Raw genomic sequence first — 20,865 nt, forward strand, 5'->3', positions numbered from 1 at the left:
GTTTGTCTATTTCAATCCTGTTTCTTTCCTGTTCCATTATTTCACACTGGATATCGTTTCTTACGCACATTAATGAAACAAGGCCTTACGAGGATGACTATTGCGAGTGATTTGTGACTTAGAGTTGAGAATTCTAATGAGTAATCCTGTTGTGTCTTAAGATAGTAATTTATCTATTTGTTTGTCCTAATGGTTTGTTTTAACTAATTATTTTAACGGCGGATAATTTTAGAAAAAGGAACATAAGGCTGGAAGATCATAGATGTATTGTTTGTGGTGAGGGTTCTCGGTCAACCATTTATTCAATGGCTGTGTAACCGCTACTATGGTGTGGCAAAGAGTGAGGTTTGTGGTGTAAGATCCCTCAAAATTTTGCCTTTTCAATGAAGTATTTGATGGAAATTCATAACCATATACCTGTGGGAGTTAAGGTAAAGGAGAGCGTCCAAGGCATCATAATTATCAAATGTTGGCGGTTGTTGAAAGCTAAGAACGAAAAGTTACATGAAGCTAAAGTGATCAAGATGGAAGAGAAGGTTAGTTGATTGGTCTACTTGGTGCAATTATGCCCTAATGTAATTGTTTTGTTGGTTATGGTTGTGCTCCTCCGGTCTTGTGGAGGAGTTAGCCTTATTTTGTTCTTTGTGGTGTTGGCAGTTTGTTTTGTTGTAATGAAGTTCTCCTTTCAAAAAAAAAAAAAAAAAAAAAAACTAATTGACTACTATTTTTGATGGAATGATGGTGAACAAATACTGAATATATATAAAATACATCATCAGTTGTACACTAGTACAATATTGTTTGATTGCAAGCGGTGAAAAGTATTGTTTGAAACTATTTGTAACCGGTTCTATGCTTATCGCTTCTAATGAATTTTGACGACTTGATTAAAAGAGCTTTTGTTTGAATATATGCTTTTAGATCATTGATTTTAGTTTAGTAATTAATTGCATACAAAAGACCTTCTTAGTGTTTAGTTAGTACTTGGTACATCAAACGTAATGTCTATGTAGTTCTGAAAATCAGGCCCCAAAAAGTGTGATATTAATAAACAAATAGAGGTGTTCATCGGTTAAAAAGATTTTTAAGCCAAAATTCAATCGTATGTGTTCGTTAAGTACTGAACACCAAACACGAATTTGGTTTGCTTTCCAACTGAAAAACATGATTTCCCCTTGAACCCCTGTTCGTTAGAAGTTTCGGCAATTCGGCCCTATCATCATAACCCTCGCCTTCTAACTAGTTTAATGTATAATATGATTTATATGGTTGACAAGTCAATCTAGTTACAGTAAAGTATCTAACAAAATGTAATTCTAGTTCATCAGTTTTTGAGTCTTCTAGAACCGAAAACAATTTAAAATCCAAGGATTTTCAGTGTACGCTGTTTCGTTTTGGTTTGAAAGTCTGAAACCCAACATTGAACATGCTGTGATCAAGTCATCAAACCTGTCATTAACTCTCAAAAATATTAAAACACAGGAAATATAAAATATAAAATATGATTCATGCATATGTTTCTTACTTATTTTGAAATTTTGATCTATGAAACTATACTGTAATATCAAGTTGTGATTTAAAACAATTTATTGACTTGAAATGTAATTTTATTGACTAGAAATTCAAGTAAAAAGACATCATATGTATTTTATTACATGTACATATTTGACCATGTCTTAGTCTTCTGTATCTTAAATCATAACACCGGTCATGTTCACCTATATTTAATCCCAAGACTCTACATGTTTTGCTTCAACTTATAATTTCTTCAACATATAATTTGTGACACAATATTCCATCAATGGCTCCTTCATTTTCATCAACCGAAATCGCGCATGACTTCCCACCATTTATACGAGTATACAACGACGCCCGTGTGGAACGCCTTCTCACCATCCCCATCGTGCCACCATCCACTGATCCCCTCACCGGCATTCAATCCAAAGACGTCGTCATCTCATCGATCAAATCCCGAATATTCCTCCCCAAAATCAACTCTTTACAAAAACAAAAGCTTCCGCTCATTGTCTACGTGCAAGGCGGCGCATTTTGCACCGGATCACCACTAAACGTCGCCACACAAAGCTTCCTCACGCAGCTCGTCTCCCAAACCTCAGCTGTGGCCATTGCGATAGGCTACAGACTTGCACCCGAACACCCTCTCCCTGCAGCCTACCACGACTGCTGGGCTGCGTTCCAGTGGATCGCCTCTGGACCCGACCCATGGATCAACGATTATGTTGACACGGATGCGGGTTTTCTTGGTGGGAGAGAGCGCTGGGACGAACTTGGTTCATTACCTCGCGGTTCAAGCTGGGGTTAATCGTATCAGGTTGGGTGTTCGGGGGTTAATGATACTGCACCCGTACTTCTCTCAGAAAGTACCCAAGAAATTTACTCAGTACTTGTACCCGGGCAGTTCTGGTTCGGATGATGACCCGAAGCTCAACCCTGTTTCGGACCCGAACCTTGAGAAACTTTGTTGCTCCAGGGTGTTAACCGTGGTTGCGGAAAACGACCCGTTGAAACCAAGAGGGGTTCAGCATTATGAGACATTGAAAAAGAGTAAATGGACAGGTGAGATTGAGCTTATGGAGAATGAAGGCGTGGATCATTGCTTTCATTTAATTGATCCATCAACTGAAAAGGCCAAGGCTTTAATTCAAACTTTAATTTCTTTTATAAAGCACAACCAAAAAATATGAAGAAATAAGTAAAGCATACCATGAATATCAACCATATCTTCCTTGTAGTTTAATTTCATCTCTAGCTTGTTGTTTGCTATATTATATGTATACTCATAATTAATACTAGGATATAGCCCGTGTGATACACGGATGGTTAAAAAAATACAACAAAAAGTTAAACTGTATAATATGTATAATAACATACTTATAAATTCCTAAGATATAAATACTTTTCTAAAATACATAGATTAGTAAGAATAATTTGTATTTGTATTAGAAAATAAAAATGAAAGGTTGTAAATCTTTAACAATTAAGAAAAAGAGAATGTTACCTTCAATTCATTTTAGTTTAGTTGGTAAACCACGAACATTTAAAAAGCAAGGTAATGAGTTTGATTCCCACCAACAACATATTTTTTATTTTATCATTCTAAAGTGAAAATTGTAAAAATGGAATCTTGTACACATGGCAGTCTATGCGGAGGGTCTAGTTGAATGGCATGCGGAAGGATTGTGTTGCTTTAATAATACAGGTAGATTAATGCTAAAGGTTCTGTTCGTTTCAAGGATTTGGAAGGAATTCCAAGGAATGGAATTTTAAATCCCATGAATTGATATGTTTATTTCATTAAATGAAAGAATGGGAATGGAAACTAAATCCTATCAAATCTCACATTTCATGGGATTTTAAAATACCACCTATTTGATAAGGATTGTATGAAAAATAAAGGATTGTTTTATTAACAATAAAAACCCCTTCAAAAAAATTAATAAAAAAATCATAACTCAAAATATAAATAAAAAACAGAAAAAAAGTAAAAAAACTAAAACGTTTCCGCCTTTGCCCTTGTTCTTAAAAAACAAAAACGTGAGAATGAAGAAGATTCTAATTCCAATACATATTAACCAACCAAACACATGATAAGGATTCTCAAACATTCCATTCCATTCCAATTCCAATTCCTATTCCAAATCCTTTAAAAAAGTCCGTGAAGCGAACGCGCCCCAAGTATATTTAAGAGTTTTGGTGCCGCAACGGCACGCATTAAGCCACATGGCGGACAATTTTTTTTTTTTGGTATCGTATCGAACGTGAACAAAACCGATTAAATTGCGTCAACTTACCTCTCAATGCACGGAACTATAACACTAGGGTTTTACCGACTGACCTTTGTTACGCATAGGGCTGAGAGTGATCGGGTTTTACCAACGCCTGAGTTTTATCAACCTTTCTATTTTAGTTATGGTATCGTAACGAACGTAACCCAAACTGATTAACTTGCGTCGACACGCTTTACGAGCGCCCGGGTTTTTAGCCGACATGTTACCTTTCTATTTTATATGTTAATTCTACGAATTTGTTTTTTGGGTTTTAACGCTTGGTTTTACCAGCGTTGTTTATATGGTTCCGTAATGAACGTAACCGAAACTCAAGGAATTCGTGTTGACTGACTAATAATCGATGCAACAACAAGCACCGAAAACGCTTGGATTTTACCGACTCATCGCCGGAACACCAGGGACGAGCAGTCAGATTTTATCAACGCGCGGGACCAATAGCACTCGGGTTTTCTCTTGCGTTGACATATTTTTTTAATTCAATGTGAATATCATAACGAACTTAACCCATACCAACCAAACCAACATTAATACATCGCCGCAACGCAATGAGTACATAAACATATCCGACCTACCAGGCGCAAGATGTCGGGTTAAAAACTAGTAAATTAATAATATTAGAGTGCCATATCAACTATGTAGGGGATACTTACCATTGCCTTAACGAACACATACGGACCACAAATTTTCACTCAGGTATGCACTTATGAAGTTGTCAAACCTTTATTTGTCATATAAAAGCTTAACGAACGAACAAGCTTAACGAAAGCCTGGTTCGATTCATGCCTTTTATGGCTCTAGTTTTACACTTGATGATTTCTTGTAGTTCTACTGATGAGGTCACACTTGATTATTCGTAATTTCGTATAGTTATATTCATTATAGTAAAAAGTAATCAACTTTTTATAAATTTAGACTTGCATAATCGCCTGTCACTAGACACGCTAAGCAACCAAGTTATTGAATATTGAAAGTTTAGTCTAAGGAAAGCTTAAAAACAATCATTCAAAAATTTTGGTGCATCATAGTTTAGATGAAGCACCAGACAACGCATGCTTAACCAACTCCCTTCTCAATATCTTTCCAGCCGGGTTCTTCGGAATTGCGTTTATAAATGCAACTTTTTTAATCTTCTTGTATGGTGATACCTGTAAGCAGACATTAATCCACACACACTTAAAAACCTTTCCAGACATTATTTAAAACTTATGATTACTTTCACTGCTTAGTTGTGGAAATAATAAAAGTTACTAAATTTATATCAAGTAACAAATAAGATCATGTATAGATGCAACTGCAAGTATATATACCTGTTTTGCAATTATCTCCATGATTTGGGTCCCACTGATTTTGCTTCCGGGTTTTCGCACCACATATGCCATGGGAATCTGCCCAGCTTCTTCATCAGGATATCTGATAAAAAAAAGGATATTTTCATTATCTTTTGAAAAGTTGGAGAAACTAATAATGAAAAAAAGTCCACAAGGTTTAGGGCTGTGCAGGGTTCAATTTGGTTGGTTTTGGGCTAAATCCGAAACTTAAGTTTCAGAATGTTGATAATCGCTCAGTTTAGGTTTTTTGGTTTGGGTTCCTTTCGGTTTCGGGTTTGGTTTCGCCATGTAAACTTGAAAATTTTGGGCTGAACAAAATTTGGCCCAAAATAATAAATTTGGGCCTAAATCATGTTGTTATTGAGCAATAAATTGATTATATTATGCATTTGGGCTAACATAATTTACATATTTATTAAATTCATACTAATTATTAGTTAAAATAAAAATTGAAAATCTATAAACGCGGTTTGGTTTTTTCGGTTCTAATTAAATGCAAAACCTACAAAAACATAAAACCAAGCCCTTTTTTTTGTTTCGCTTTGTCTTTTTTTCCCGGTTACGGATCGTTTTTTTTTTTCTTTTTTTTGGTGCACCCCTAAATCTAATAAGGTTTTTGCAGGCCAGCCTGACGCGATCCAGCCTGGCCCGGCGCGCACTAACTTACGGAATCACAGCAGCATCTTCAACTTCCAGGATTGATTGAAGGTAGCGCTCTAATTCAGCTGGTGGGACCTACAGTGTTTTCATTGTGATCATTAGATGGAAATTTAGAAGTTACTTGAAGAAATGACAGATGCAACTTTGCTTTGAAACAACATGTATTTGATTAATTCCTTGAAGCAAGAACATTACCTGATAAGCCTTATATTTGATTAATTCTTTTAATCGGTCAACAACGAAAAGGAAACCATCATAATCAAAATAACAAAGGTCACCAGTCTTTAACCACCCCTCAGAGTCCACAGTTGCAGCAGTTGCTTCATTATCTCTAACATAACCTATTACTCAAACGTAACGATCAAATACAAAAAGAAAAAAAAATATCTATTTTTAAACCATCAAACAGTTGCATAATAACACTATCCATCAATATCAACATCAACATCATTTTCATTTTTGTTGATCAAAATTGACTTTCTCTAGAGTTGCGGGTCCGTAACATTGTTGCATAGAAAAAGGCAGATTACTTCTACACAAAGGTCAAGACTGATACACAGTTACACACCAGTTATAAAAATGAGTGAAATCTACTAGAGCTTTTTGACATTTCCACAAGAACTATTATTAAGAAAAACCATGCAGATTAACTTTTAAGGGCATGTTTCGGGTTGCTTATTCATTTATTCGTGAGTTAAATAAGCGGTTTGAAGTTGCTAATTTCTAAAGGAAAATAAACAAATACAAGTAGAACATGTATCACCTTTCATGATCATGGGCCCTCTTAGCCATAGTTCACCTTGTTGCATAGGAGATAAAGCTTTACCAGTTTCGGGATCAACAATTTTAGCCTCTACATTGGGCGATAAACGGCCTGCGGATCCATGGTGCTTACACTCATCCGGGTCGTTCATTCCCGTAACTCCTCCCCCAGTCTCTGTCAGGCCATACCCCTTCAAATTATTAAAACAAGTGATCAGATCATCACCAATGCAAGAAGCAAATGCACTCATAAAATATGTATAATCAAAACTAAGGTCATGTGCGTCTGTAGTGACGGACCCTGAAATTTCCTTACAGGGGTTGGGAAGTTTTTGGACAGGTAATTAGTTGACTATCGGCATATATATTTTTTTCATTTTGGTTTGGGCATCCGGGTCGGGTCAAATCGGTATATCAATTTGTTTTTGGGTCTAGTGCTGCCATTGTGGTTGGGTTGGGCCATATAAAAAACAAGCAATCAAACAAAATATCATATAACCAAAAAAATATGTGAGATGTCATTTAAAATACATAATTAAAATACAATATACCTAGAGTAATTTATCTACTGTTTTCATTTTTTGAAATTTAACCATAATATTATCTCGTTCGACATTCTTAAGCAAGTATTTCTTGATATAACAAATTCTACAAGGGTTATTGTCAAAATTTCATAGAGCCCGGTCGAGATTTTAATGCATATATAGCACTAATTTTTTTTCACAAATATGGCCGACCCTATAATTTCACAAATAGGGCCAACCATTGTACCACTCGGGTGGGTACGCCCCTATACTATGCTTTTGATTGTTGGGCCAAGCTCTTTGTTAACCTATGAAATCCCTCCCAACGCACAATGGTTATTAAAAATAATTGTCTTGTTAGTCAAACAAGAGTGCCTAAAAGCCAATTACTTTTATTCAGTTTTTAGCTAAAAAGGATACTATAGTTGTACTTAATCATCTCAGGCTTTTCTGGCGATATTATCTAAGTAAGCCACACACAGGCCACACAAATACCATAATAGATAAAGATATCTTTTAATACAAAAAAGGGCACTGATTGACAAGCCACAAGAGCTCTAACCCAAACGCGCTACAAAGGGCGTGGGTGGATAATATTAATACGATTATTTTTAAAAATTTCATTAAAAAGAGTAGTCTTTATTTCTCTTTCAAAATTTTCATTTAAAATACCTACAGGATCTTCATAAACCATCATTAAGGGGGTGTTTGTTTTTTCTTCAAACATCTTCAAGGGAGCTAATGTCTGCACGCGCGCGGACATTACCCTTGAAGACTGTTTGTTTTTTTTCTTAAAACAGATCTTAAGTTATCTTCTTTCATCTTAAAAGAAAAGCAAAGAAATCTTGCTTAAAACATCTTCGCAAAAAAATCATACTCTTATCCCTTTGAAGCCACCCTCTCATCCACTCCTCCCACCACCGTCCGCCACCACCAGCCACCGTACGCCACCACCACCGTCCCCCACTGCCACCGTCCACCACCATCCACCGCCACTACCCACCGTCCGCCGCCACTACCAGCATCCACCACCACTACCCATCGTCCGCCACCACCACCACCACCACCATCCATCACAGCCACCACCAATCACCACCGTCCACCACCCACCACAACCGTTCATCACCACCACCACCCACTGTCGGACGCCATCACCGTCAACTACCACCGTCCACCACCCACCAAAACCGTCCATTACCACCACCCACTGTCCACCACCACCATCCATCGCCACTACCCACCGTCCGCCGCCACAATTTTATTATTATATTTTCTATGTAACTTGAATAAATGACTTCTATCTTGTGAGATAAGTTTGACAGTTATGCAGACAGTATCAGCTTATAAAAACAAACAGTCTTATATTTTCAGCTTGCAGATCTTCAGACCACATCTTCAGTTGCAGACATGAAAACAGATGAAATCAGCTTGCAGACAGTTTATGTCTGCAAAAACAAACAGCACCTAATTTTCATATTCCACTTTTTACTATACGAGCAGTATGGGACATGAGATGTCGAAGACCTATCTCGTATAAGGCTATACAGGTCGTATAAGCTGAAAAAACATTTATTTGGTCTCCTCTGCGTACACTTGTCAGTCATGCATGGTCTGTATGGTCCGTATAGTCCTATATGGGCCGATTAGGCACGTACAATCAATATTGAGGTAGTGTATGAAGGTCATATCCCTGAAAATATTGTTATCGAAGACAAACGATAACTAACTATCTCGTTAGTCCATTTTAAATAAGGCAAACCGTAACAAACTGCGTCGCTGGTCTCTTTTAAATAATAAAACTATGAATTTTAAAAAATTACATTCATAAATCGTGAGGTCATAATGTTATATACCTGTACAATCTCGACATTAGGAAATCTCGCCGTGAAGCTACTAGCCACTTCTTTCCCGAGCGGAGCACCACCACACCCGATAATCAAAAGCGAACTCAGATCGTATTTCGGAACAAGGTCAGACTTCGCCATCGCCAGCACGAGCGGAGGTGATACCGGCATAAACGTAACCTTATACCTCTCCACCGCTCTCAACATATTACCAAAATCAAACCTCTCCATGAGCACCAGCGTGTCCCCAAGCGACGCCGCCCTAATCAGCATAAAAAACCCAAACACATGAAACAAAGGCAGCGGAAACAGCGCCACAGGGTGAGGGGTAGTTTCGTCATTTACGAATCTGGTGTGCTGTGAAATGGCTGTCATGGCTATGAAATTGCGGTGAGTTAATTCTACTCCTTTGATTCGGCCAGTAGTGCCGGAGGAGTATAGGATGCCTGCAGTGCTGGACTGATTGACATTTACATGAGTGAAATTAGGGTTTGAATTTTGTAACATGGAGTGAAACTCCGGAGAGTCGATTATTATTGTTGTTAGAGGTGGTGAGGATGGCAGTTTATCCGCTACTGATGAAGTGGCAAACGCGATGACGGGATTGCAAAGACGGATTAAGTCCGTCAGCTCGGATTTAGTGGAAACCGGATTAACAGGTGAGATGGTGACACCGAGGTGTAAAAGCGAGAAATATATTACCGGAATGTGGATGGAGGTTGGCGATAGGATTAATGCGACTTGGTTTTTGCCACGTGGAGGAAGTTTTGCAAAGAGTGATGCGGATAGAGAGTGGACTTGGCGGATGAATTCGCCGTACGAGAGACGGTGGCCGGCGGTTGAGTCGATGAGGAAATCAGTAGAATATGAGAATGCACCGTTGGATTGGAGGAGGGAGAGTGTGTACTCGGTGATGGAGAGTGGTTGTGACGGTGGCGGGAGAGACGCCGGTTTCCGGAGGCTGTGGAAGGTTTTGGTTGTTGAACAGAATCCGTTACGGGGATCTACGTCCGCCATTGATATTGACGTTGTTGTTACTGGTTTTTGTTTTGTGATACTGATATGTGATAACCAATGGATACACGAGTTTTAATATGGGAGATTTGATTTAATGATTTGTTCAATTCAATTGGAAACTTTTAGTCGGTCAATATTTTATTTTAAGGAGGTGGAAATATAATATTGGAAATTTTTTATGTGAGTATGTGACATCAACATAGCACGTGTCACGTGTGCAATAAAGAAAAACTTAGTTTTAAGTTTTTACTACTTATTGAAATTGAAATGACATGAACCAAACCCCGTGTCCGAGCGGTCTACGTATTTCATAGGATAAGACCATCTTTAATGTTGATAATATTGTTCACCTGAATTATATGTTACATGTTTTTTGAACAGTGTTAAATACGTTTCATATAAGGGAAAATTCCTAAAATAGTCGAGAAGTTTCAAAATAGTTTTTTTTTCCTTAAAATTTTTTATAATTTAAACTGTCAAGACGCATTGGGAATTGATAAAAATAAAGACGAGATTTTGAAAAAAAGTAAGGTAAAAGACGAGGTTTGGGGAAATAATGTCGGTAAAGTCCAAATTATTTGTAATATTGAAGAAAAAGTTCAAATTTTTCAAAAACTTTTTTACTCAAAAAAACCGTCTTAAGAGACTATTTTTTTATGTTTCCTACCTTTCCTATCCATATTTTCAAATTTTTAGAAAAATATATTTTTTTACAATTATACCCCTTAACCACCACCACCTTGAATCACCACCATCACCGACGCCGTCGGTTGCTGGAGCTCTGGCCACCGTCTTCCGGTCTTCCTTTCTCATCTTCACTGAACCACCACCATCACCGACGGCGCTATTTCTCCCGCGCGTATCATTTTTTTACAACTCTTCACCCACTGTATAAACCCCTATATCCACCCATTCATTCTCACACACCATGCTTCCTCATCGGAAACCTGATGCCACCACCGCTGAGGTTTGAGATCCAGTTAAGAAGAGCCGTGTCTGGTTAGGCACATTCGACACCGCCGTCGAGGCGGCGCGTGCGTACGACGCTGCCGCTAGACAGTTCCGCGGCGATAAGGTGAAGACGAACTTTCCGTCGCAGGCTAAATTCGCCAGCGAGTCGTCTAACTCTGTTCCGGTGACGGTACCGGCAGCGACTACGAATGATCTCTGGCTAGCGAATGCTATCTCATCTTCCGGAGCTCCGGCAACCGACGACGTCGGTGATGGTGGTGGTTCAAGGTGGTGGTGGTGGTTAAGGGGTATAATTGTAAAAAATATATTTTCCAAATAATTTGAAAATATGGACGGGAAAGGTAGGAAACATAAAAATCTCTCAAGACGGTTATTTTGAGTAAAAAAGTTTTTGAAAAATTTGAACTTTTGTTCCAAGATTACAAATAATTTGGACTTTACCGACATTATTTTCCCAAAATCTCGTCTTTTATCTGGCTTTCTTTCAAAATCTCGTCTTTATTTTTATTTATTCCCAATACGTCCTGACAATCCAAATTATAAAAGATTTTGAAGAAAAAAATGCTATTTTGAAACTTCTATATTTAAAAAGAGCTATTTTGAGAATTTTCTCTTCATATAATCAACTTTTCTCACACATGCTTTATGACAAACAAAACGAATTTGGGTGTGGACGACTGTACGCCAATATGTGTGTCAATGAGGGAATAAAACTTTTTTCGAAAAAACAAATCATAGTTAAAAATGGATGATAGATAGAACGGAGAGAGAATTAATGTTAACATTAATATGGAAATGAGATAGTGATATATTACCAAGTACTACATTAGGTTTTTCAATGTAAAATTACATAAAATAATTAAACAATAAAAAGTTATTAAAACATTGTTATACCTTGTAATAAAATAATCAAAAGAAGGTGGTGACAGAAAGATTTAACGGGCGCTTAACCATATCGGTTTCATGGTTAGTTCGCAGTCGACCGGTCCAGTTTTGAAAACATGGCACTTGGTAAGTCTAACCAAATTGACCTACAGCAGAGTTTTAATCAAAAGAGAGTTTTAACCATCAATTATTGATGAAAATGAACCAAAAGTACTATTGAAACAAGTCAAGTCAATATATGAGGCTAAAAGGTTAAAGTAAAAATCTTGTTTTAAGCAACTTTTGCCTAAACATACCAAAATGGTGTTTCGGCAATATTTATCCTATATACAGAAACTCAATTGGGATAATCAAACCCAATATTAGTTTTAAAAGATTGGGTTTTGCGATTCAAAAAGGAGTAGCGGCGCAGCTTGTTGTCCGCCTGCCTTCTGTTTCGATGTAATCCAATAAACAATCATATATATAAAGTGATTAGCATCTTGTAGTTTTCCAGAAAAATATAATAATATACGATTAGTTTTAAAGTTGTAGTTTTAAATGGGTGAAGTAAAGAATCTTATATCCTATATATAGAAATTCAATTGGGATCATCAAACCCAATATGTATGTAAATATAATTAGTGTGTATGCAACTTTAAGTAGTGATCTAGAAATTTGATTTGCGCACTACAACTGGAAACTTCGTGCCGGCCAATAGCTTAGAGGGACGAGCAAATAGTATTAGGTACTGGTACTTTGCCGATTCTTGCCCACAAGTATTGGTATGCACTTTTGACGATTTTCAGTGCTGATATCGAGCTCGCCCCTAAATCGTATACACAGAGAAAATTATCATGCAAATACATGTCCACGTGTGCAAAATGCACAATTATTTAAATGAAAAACTTAGTTTAGAACTTCTCATTTATAACTTTTAAAAGCTCGAATAAACTTGAGTCTAGTTCGTTTGAGTTATGAGAACCTAAACTTGGCTTGCTTCAAGCTTCAATTTTAATGTTCAAGCTCGACTTAAGAGTAGTTTTTCAAGCTTAAGCTCGGCTCAATTCATTTACACTCCTAATTGCTATTCGCCTATTCTCGTTTCCTTGTTGCAACGGTTTATAATAGCAATGTGCGCAATAAATGGACTCATTTCTCACCGTATAACTGTATAAGACAATCTTTAGCATTAGCCTCATTATTCACTTTTCATACAATATGTATACTCTTAAACAAAAGTTCACTGTGACAAATTTATAAATTCGCAATATAGACGTTTTAGCCTCATTATTCACTTTTCTTGGATTTCATTGTATTTGATACTTGATCCATGAAATAATAGAGATCTCTCCATTTAGTTCTCATATCACTTTGTTTTTAGCCTAGTTACATTAACATAACTACAACTAATCATAGTTTAGATGAAGCACCAGATAAAGCATGCTTAACCAGCTCCCTTCTCAATATCTTTCCTGCCGGGGTCTTCGGAATTGCGTTTATAAATGCAACTTTTCTAATCTTCTTGTATGGTGATACCTGCAAACATTAATCCACACCAACTTTTCTAATCTTCTTGTATGGTGTTAATAACTGAAAACTTACGATTGCTTTGAGTAGGTCTAGGCTACTACAAAAACAGGTATTTGCTACGGATTTTTTGCTCAGACATAATCGGTAGCAAATTTTGCTACGATTTAGCTACGAATACATTTTGCTACGCTTTAGCTACGGATATTCCGTCGCAAACGAAAATTGTAGCGAAATCGGTAGCAAAACCGAGAAAATATATACTTGCTAACAACTTTAAAAAAATTCGTAGCAAAATCTGTAGCAAACTCGAAAAAATAAAATTTTTATAAACAATTAAATAAAACCGGTAGCAAAATCCGTAGCAAAGTTTAAAAATAGTTAATTAAAAATAGTTAATTAAAAAGTAAGTTAATAAAATTTATAGCAAAATTCGTGGCAAATTCAGAAAATAATAATCTAAAAAATAATTTAACAAAATTTATAGCAAAAACTGTAGCAAAAATCTAGAAAAAAAAACCATTGAAACGTAACAAGTAAATAATTAATGCATTCGATAGTGAAATATGTAGAAAATAGATAAAATAAATTATTTAATAATCTTAGTTTTTTTATTAAAATCGATAGCTAAATCCATAGCAATACACCTAGCATAATTGGAAAATAATTAAGTTAAAAAATTGAAATATCTGTAACAAAATCTTTTTAAGTGTTATCATAACAATAAAGATTCAAGTTGGCTCTTCAATATTACAAAACTATTTATATTGGCTCTTTTATCTATGGTCTATTATTACCTACTATAGCTTAATATGACTCGCTACGATTCGATATAACATAAAGGTTCAATATGACGTTACAAAGTTAGCCATGGTCATTAAGGGTCATGAATAGTTATTAAGGCTAGAGTGTCGTTTTTACCATAAACCCGAATGCCGACCTTGAATGACCCATATGTAGTATTCGGAATGATAATTGGGTTAAAAAAAAGTTTAATCGGGTAACCCGAATTCATATAAAAATGTTAATTATACGTATAGAAACATAATAAATAGAAAAGTCTAGTTTTCCTCTTATATGCTTTGTTTCTATGTCGTGAACATGATGATTTGACCTTTTTTTAGTTTATATAACTGGTTATATGCTTTAATCTTGTGCTTGTTCTATTTGACATCGGTTACTTAATAAATGCGTTGATTGCAAACGAATGATCATATTGGGGTTTTGATATATGACTTTTTGTGCTTATTGTATAATGAATATCATGCTAGCTAAGTTAAATTATGAATGCATTTCAACCTGTACCTATAAACTCGAATACTGATGAACCCGACCCGAATAAACCCAAAACCAAATAGCCTAAAACCTATTTACCAGAATCTTATTTGGGCCTGTAAATTGTAAAATCCTATAACATAAAACCCAGAAACCCGATAAAAAACCCGAACCACGTCCGTAATCAAGGCCCAATATATCCCATTAATACACATGTAAGATTAGAGGTGGGCTAAAAATCGGTTCCAGACCCGACCTATGGGTATGAAACATGTTTCGGTTCCTTAAAAAAATTGTACCCGGAACTGGATCCGCTAGAACTGGTTCCACCTCTACTGGTCAAAACCCGGGTGCAACCCGACCAGCCAAATCAAAGACTCGACAATATCCGGAATTGGTTCCTACCTGATTTTAGTGCTTGAAAAAACCCGTTTTGCACAACTCTATGTAAGATCTATTTTAAACTTTTATGATCTTGTATGACTCACCACAACTCAATCTAACCCATTAAAACCCATTATATTTATTGCATATTTATATAATCACATTTTATTTTTTTTATTAAGTTTTGAGTGATGGAATTACAAATTCACACAAAACTTTGAATTTTAAATGTGGGTTTCAAAATCCTCGGGTGTTTTAACTCACAATTTCCATTTTCCTAAAAGATATGTCCAAACCGCTCGCTGCTCAAACTTGCTTGGAAATTGCTCGCTTGTTTTTCACTCGATTTTAAGAGAGCCGCTCTGCTCGGTTTGGTTTGCAAACGAGCCAAGCAACGAGAAAAGGTCCTCTCATTTTAGCTTGAATATTTTAATTTATTTAAAACCATATAATTATATATGCACAAATATATATTTTCTTTTATAATTATCTTGAATTTGAATATTGAATATTAATCATAATTTTTGAGTAAAGTGCCAAAATCGTCCTTGAGGTTTGGTCAATAATGCGATTTTTGTCCAAAAAGTTTATTAACGGAGTTAACGTTTTGGATGTAATTGGCAAGAAGTGGGAAACCTCGATTGTTGAAATGCAAAGCATAAACTTTTTTGACGAAAATCGCATTATTGACCAAACCTCAAGGACGATTTTGACACTTTAATATTTTTCAATTGAGTGAACTACGGGTATTCGTCCCTGTGGTTTGTTCCAATTTGTCATTTCAGTCCAAAAGTTTAAAATTTGCTGTTTTCGTCGCTAAGGTTTCATTTTTATTGCAATTTTCGTCGTTTTTGTTAACATATTTTGGGCTGGAATAGCATATTTTAACAAACTACAGTGATGGAAATCGTAATGAAAATGAAACCTCTGGACAAAAATTGCAATGTAAATGAAACTTTAGGGACTAAAAGAGCAAATTTTAAACTTTTGGACTAAAATAGCAAATCTGAACAAACCATATGAAAGAAAACCGCATTGATCTCTTTTCAATTATTAAATGTTTTTAAGTACTTTAAATAATAATAAGTAAAAGATAATTATATTTATATTTAATATTTCAATATTCAAAATAACTATAAAAACAAAATTATATACTTGTGCATATATAATTACATAAATAATTATTTTTTAATTATTAATTGTTTTGTATACATTATATCCAATTTTAAACTTGTTTCTTTTAAAAAAAAATTTAAGGGAAAAAAAAAAAGAAATGCTCAGAAACTCGCTCAATACCACTCCAAAAGTGCGATTTTCTCTCTGTTCAATTTGTAAACGAGCCAAGCAACAAGGAAGCCCTTGCTCGGCTCGTGAACATCCTAGCTTTGAGTGCTTAATTGTGAAATAATCACTGTTTTTTTATACTTCCAAAAGTTGCAAAATTATCAAGCAAGCAATTAAATAAGACCATGTATAGATGCATGCCTGTTTTGCAATTATCTCCATGATTTGGGTCTCGCTGATTTTGCTTCCAGGTTTTCTCACCACATACGCCATGGGAATCTGTCCAGCTTCTTCATCCGGATATCTGATAAAAACAAGGATTTTCTTTTCATTATTTTTTTAAAAAGTTGAACTAATAATGTAAATACAAGGACCTTTTTTAGAAAAATATAATCCTAGGACTTTATCATTAAGTTCTACAAGTAAAGGGGTTGTAAACTTATAATGCTAAAGTAAAGTCCCAGGATTTATGTTCATATTTATAAGGTTTCTGCAAGCCAACTTGACCCGGTCAGACCCATACTAACTTACGGAATCACAGCAGCATCCACAACTTCTGGGATCGATTGAAGGTAGCGCTCTAATTCAGCTGGTGGAACCTGTCATTGTGATCATCAGGTGAAAAATTAAAAGCCACTTGAGGAAATGACGATTGTAACCTCATAGATACTTTGAAACAATAAGTATTGATACGATCCATCCTCCATGACCCAACTTAACCAACATCGCTCCCACATTTCAACCATGTTTCCTATTCTCATGCATGCATATCTTTGTTAGTTGTTTTCCAAATTGCACGTTCTCTTTAACTTAGGTAACTTGGGTAAAGTAGTGGAGTAGTGGGTGTATTTCATTTCATTTGCATTGTAGCCTATAAAAAAAACATTTCCATTTACTAATCAAGAAAAAGAGAAAATTGTTCCAAATTACTTGTCTTACTTTAATTTACATTCTTGTTATTTACTTGCTTATTTTGGAGACCGCCGATCTCGAATCCGGTTACTATCAATTGGTGCTTTCATTCTCGTCCTCTTCCTCCAACCATGCCTCCTCGTCGTGAACTGCCTACCACCAATGAACTCCTCACCGCCTTAACCGAAAACATGAAGCAACTTACTGCCGCTAGCACCGAAAATACAGACCGCATCATTTCTAGCCAACAACAACTTGCTATCGATCACAAATCCCATCAAAGGTAGGTAGCAGAATTTTTGGAGGACGGGGTTGGTTGTTACCGGGCGGTGGCGGGGGTGGTGGTGGTGGTGGCAGCGGCGGTTGGTGACCAGGTGGTGGAGGATGTGGCGGTGGCGGTGTTGAACTGCTAGGGTCGGGTGATTTGGGATTGGTTTGTTGGAGGGTGGCGATGAGGAGATTGGTTTGCTCATCTTGAGCAGTGAGTTGTTTCACGATCACATCCAGGTGGGATTTGTGATCGATAGCAAGTTGTTGTTGGCTAGAAATGATGCGGTCTGTATTTTCGGTGCTAGCGGCAGTAAGTTGCTTCATGTTTTCGGTGATAGCAAGTTTCTTCCAGGTTTAAAATGATTTGGCCATTAAAAATCATTACAATGGGAAAAAAGCATATTTTTTCTACACAAAAAGAGCAGGACTATTGGACTAACAGTCTTAACACATATATGATAGATATTTATGTAATGGCGTATGCTTAAGTGAAATAAGCTATTACCAGTACACGGTTTGAAGTTGCTTATCTGAAATTGCTTACATTAACAGTAAACAGTTTCAATAAGCAAATCCAAACACTCCCCTTGAAAACTATAAATAAGCAGAAGATGCATTACCTTTCATGACTGTGGGCCCTCTTAGCCATAGTTCTCCTTGTTGCATAAGAGATAAAGCCTCACCAGTTTCAGGATCAACTATTTTAGCCTCCACGTTACACGATAAACGGCCCGCAGACCCATAGTGTTCACACTCGTCCAGACTCTTCATTCCTGTAACCCCTCCTGCAGTCTCTGTCATACCGAACCCCTGTAAGTTATTTAAAAAAATAAAAGATAGTCATTCACCGCAATTTAAACAAGTGATCTCTGAAAATTATTTGACATAATAATCTAAAGATCTTGAGTATTACTCAATGAACAGTTATGGATGAACACAAAAGTTTAACCACTCTTGTGGTAACAGACCTTCCAAAAGAACACAACAATTTCATTAATTTTTAGTTTTTTGTTTAACTCATTTGGGAAATAGGCTATTAACAACATTAAAATGTGTCTTGAATGTCAATGCAAACTCAAAATTTGAAGCTTTAGATATTACGCATCCCATTCACAAGGTGTGATATTTTGACTAGAAATGCTATCAGATTACATTATATTTTATATATAATTAACTTAACAAAATTAATAACTGGAATTTTTTTTAAAAGTGGTGCTTATTTCAAACAATTGATCACAAGGGGTGTTGGATATTGTTTTCAATAACAAGAGGGGTTTTCGGGGTTAGTATTGGCGAATAAGGGAACAATAGGGATGTAGGAGAGATCAGAATTGTAAGCTACTTATTCGCCAGTAGCAATTACAATTTAACTCTTATCGTCACTAACAATGTCAATTTAACTCTTATTCGCCACTAGCAATGACAATTAACTCTTATTCGCTACTAGCAATGACAATTAACTCTTATTATTCGACCCTAGCAATGGCAATTTACTCTTATTCGCCACTATCAATGGCAATTAACTCTAACTATGACATAAAGCTTTTCATTCTCTTATTACTCTCTTAGCCAATACTAACCTCAAAACCCCCTTTTGTGATTAAAAATAATACCAACACCTCTTTTGATCAAATGTTTGAAATTAGTACCATTTCTAAAAAAGATTCTAATAACTGTCACGTCAAAGTTCATTCTTTAAAGACATATCTTGACTAGAAATGCGAACAGATTACATTATATTGTATTCATCTATGCAATATACAATTTTTTCAACCATTGCAGTACACGGGCTTATAAAGACATGACTTTTTATTATGTTATATAACATTACATTTATTTAACCTGTATAATACATGGAATTGTAACATAGATATATGAAAAAGCTTATTCCCTAGTTTATAGAATTAAAAGGATAGTGTTGTGTCAACTATCAAGGTGTAAGCACATAGTAATTGGTTTATGGTTTTCTTAATTTGGTCAAATTAAGAAAATTTAAACACAAGTGTGACAGAAAATAGAAAATAAATATTTTTTTAGGACATTGATTGATAAGTAGTAATACCTAAACAGTACATACCTGGACAATATCCACGTGTGGAAACCTGGCCTTGAAGCTCTTGGCCATCTCTTTTCCTAGCGGAGCGCCGCCACACCCGACCATTAACAGCGAGCTCAGGTCGTACTTGGGAACGAGGTCCGATTTTGCCATCGCCACCACGAGCGGGGGTGAGACCGGCATGTACGTAACCTTATATCTCTCCACCGCTTTCAACATGTTATTGAAATCAAATCTCTCCATGAGAACCAGCGTCTGGCCAAGTGATGCTGCCCTGATCAGCATAAACATTCCAAAAACGTGAAATAAAGGTATCGGAAACAACGAAACAGTTTGAGGGGCGTTCTCGTCTTTCATGAATTTGTTATGAAATGAAGCGGATATTATAGCGATGAAGTTCCTGTGAGTTAACTCCACACCTTTGATTCGGCCGGTAGTGCCGGAGGAGTATAAAATACCCGCAGTGCTGGACTGATTGACATTTACATGAGTGAAATTAGGTTTTGAATCTTGTAACATGGAGAGAAACTCCGGAGAGTCGATTATTATTGTTCCTAAAGGTAGTGAGGATGGCAGTTTATCAGCTACTGAGGAAGTAGCAAACACGATGACTGGATTACTAAGACGGATTAAGTCTGCTAGCTCCGATTTTGTTGAAACAGGATTAACAGGTGAGATGGTTACGCCTAAGGATAACAGAGAGAAATATATTACAGGAATGTGGATGGAGGTTGGAGATAGGATTAGTGCGACTTGGTTATTGACACATGGAGGAAGTTTTGCAATGAGGGACGCGGATAGAGAGTGGACTTGACGGATGAATTTGGTGTAGGGGAGACGGTGGCCGGTGGCAGAGTCGATGAGGAAATCAATAGAATATGAGAATGCATGGTTAGATTGGAGGAGGGAGAGTGTATATTCGGTGATGGAGAGTGGCTGTGACGGAGGCGGAAGAGGCGCCGGTGACCGGAGGCTGTGAAAGATTTTGGTGTTTGTACAGAATCCATTACTTGGATCTACAGAGCTTGCATCTGCCATGGATGATGGTGCAATCTCCAGATATGTAAAAACTAAAAACCAGTAGAACAAGTCCACTAGAGTGTTTTTTTATATATATATATAACAGAGAATCTTTTAATTTAATATTGGGGAAGGAAACTAATAGTTGGCTTTTAGGTGGTTTTCTTGTTTTGGACGGCTGTTATATTAATAGCAAACCAAGATTAAAAGATAATAATATCATAAAGTTGCTGAAAAAAGTTGAAAGCAAACAATAAAACAATTCCATTGATAGCAAAACAAAAAGACAAAGAAAGCAATAAATTTAGCGCATTCCCGAGATATCCCAATCTCTATAATTACACTAAAAAAAAC

The 20,865-nt window shown here is 36.3% G+C and overlaps 2 protein-coding genes and 1 pseudogene across 2 annotated transcripts; 1 reads left to right on the forward strand and 2 right to left on the reverse strand.

The window, feature by feature from the left end:
• The first annotated feature begins 1,706 nt into the window (after positions 1–1,706).
• On the forward strand, positions 1,707–2,705 carry LOC143549101 (2-hydroxyisoflavanone dehydratase pseudogene; annotated as a pseudogene).
• A 2,115-nt stretch (positions 2,706–4,820) lies between these two features.
• On the reverse strand, positions 4,821–9,952 carry LOC143549133 (4-coumarate--CoA ligase-like 9). The gene is made up of 6 exons (XM_077040118.1): positions 8,937–9,952; positions 6,561–6,750; positions 5,993–6,138; positions 5,805–5,872; positions 5,117–5,219; positions 4,821–4,954 (listed from the first exon to the last, which is right to left on the reverse strand). The coding sequence occupies exons 1-6, from the start codon at positions 9,942–9,944 to the stop codon at positions 4,829–4,831; spliced, it is 1,641 nt and encodes a 546-aa protein (XP_076896233.1). The 5' UTR covers positions 9,945–9,952; the 3' UTR covers positions 4,821–4,828.
• Positions 9,953–13,147: 3,195 nt separating this feature from the next.
• On the reverse strand, positions 13,148–20,534 carry LOC143549037 (4-coumarate--CoA ligase-like 9). Its single transcript, XM_077040054.1, has 8 exons — positions 19,513–20,534; positions 18,056–18,245; positions 17,941–17,965; positions 17,489–17,736; positions 17,371–17,423; positions 16,785–16,852; positions 16,455–16,557; positions 13,148–13,319 (listed from the first exon to the last, which is right to left on the reverse strand). Exons 1-8 carry the CDS (start codon positions 20,527–20,529, stop codon positions 13,194–13,196), a joined length of 1,830 nt encoding a protein of 609 aa, XP_076896169.1. The 5' UTR covers positions 20,530–20,534; the 3' UTR covers positions 13,148–13,193.
• Between the last annotated feature and the right edge of the window lie 331 nt (positions 20,535–20,865).

This window comes from Bidens hawaiensis, unplaced genomic scaffold (assembly GCF_021521415.1).
Source record: "Bidens hawaiensis isolate Kalapana, Puna unplaced genomic scaffold, B.hawaiensis_p1.1 tig00000955_1, whole genome shotgun sequence".
Lineage (NCBI taxonomy): Eukaryota > Viridiplantae > Streptophyta > Magnoliopsida > Asterales > Asteraceae > Bidens > Bidens hawaiensis.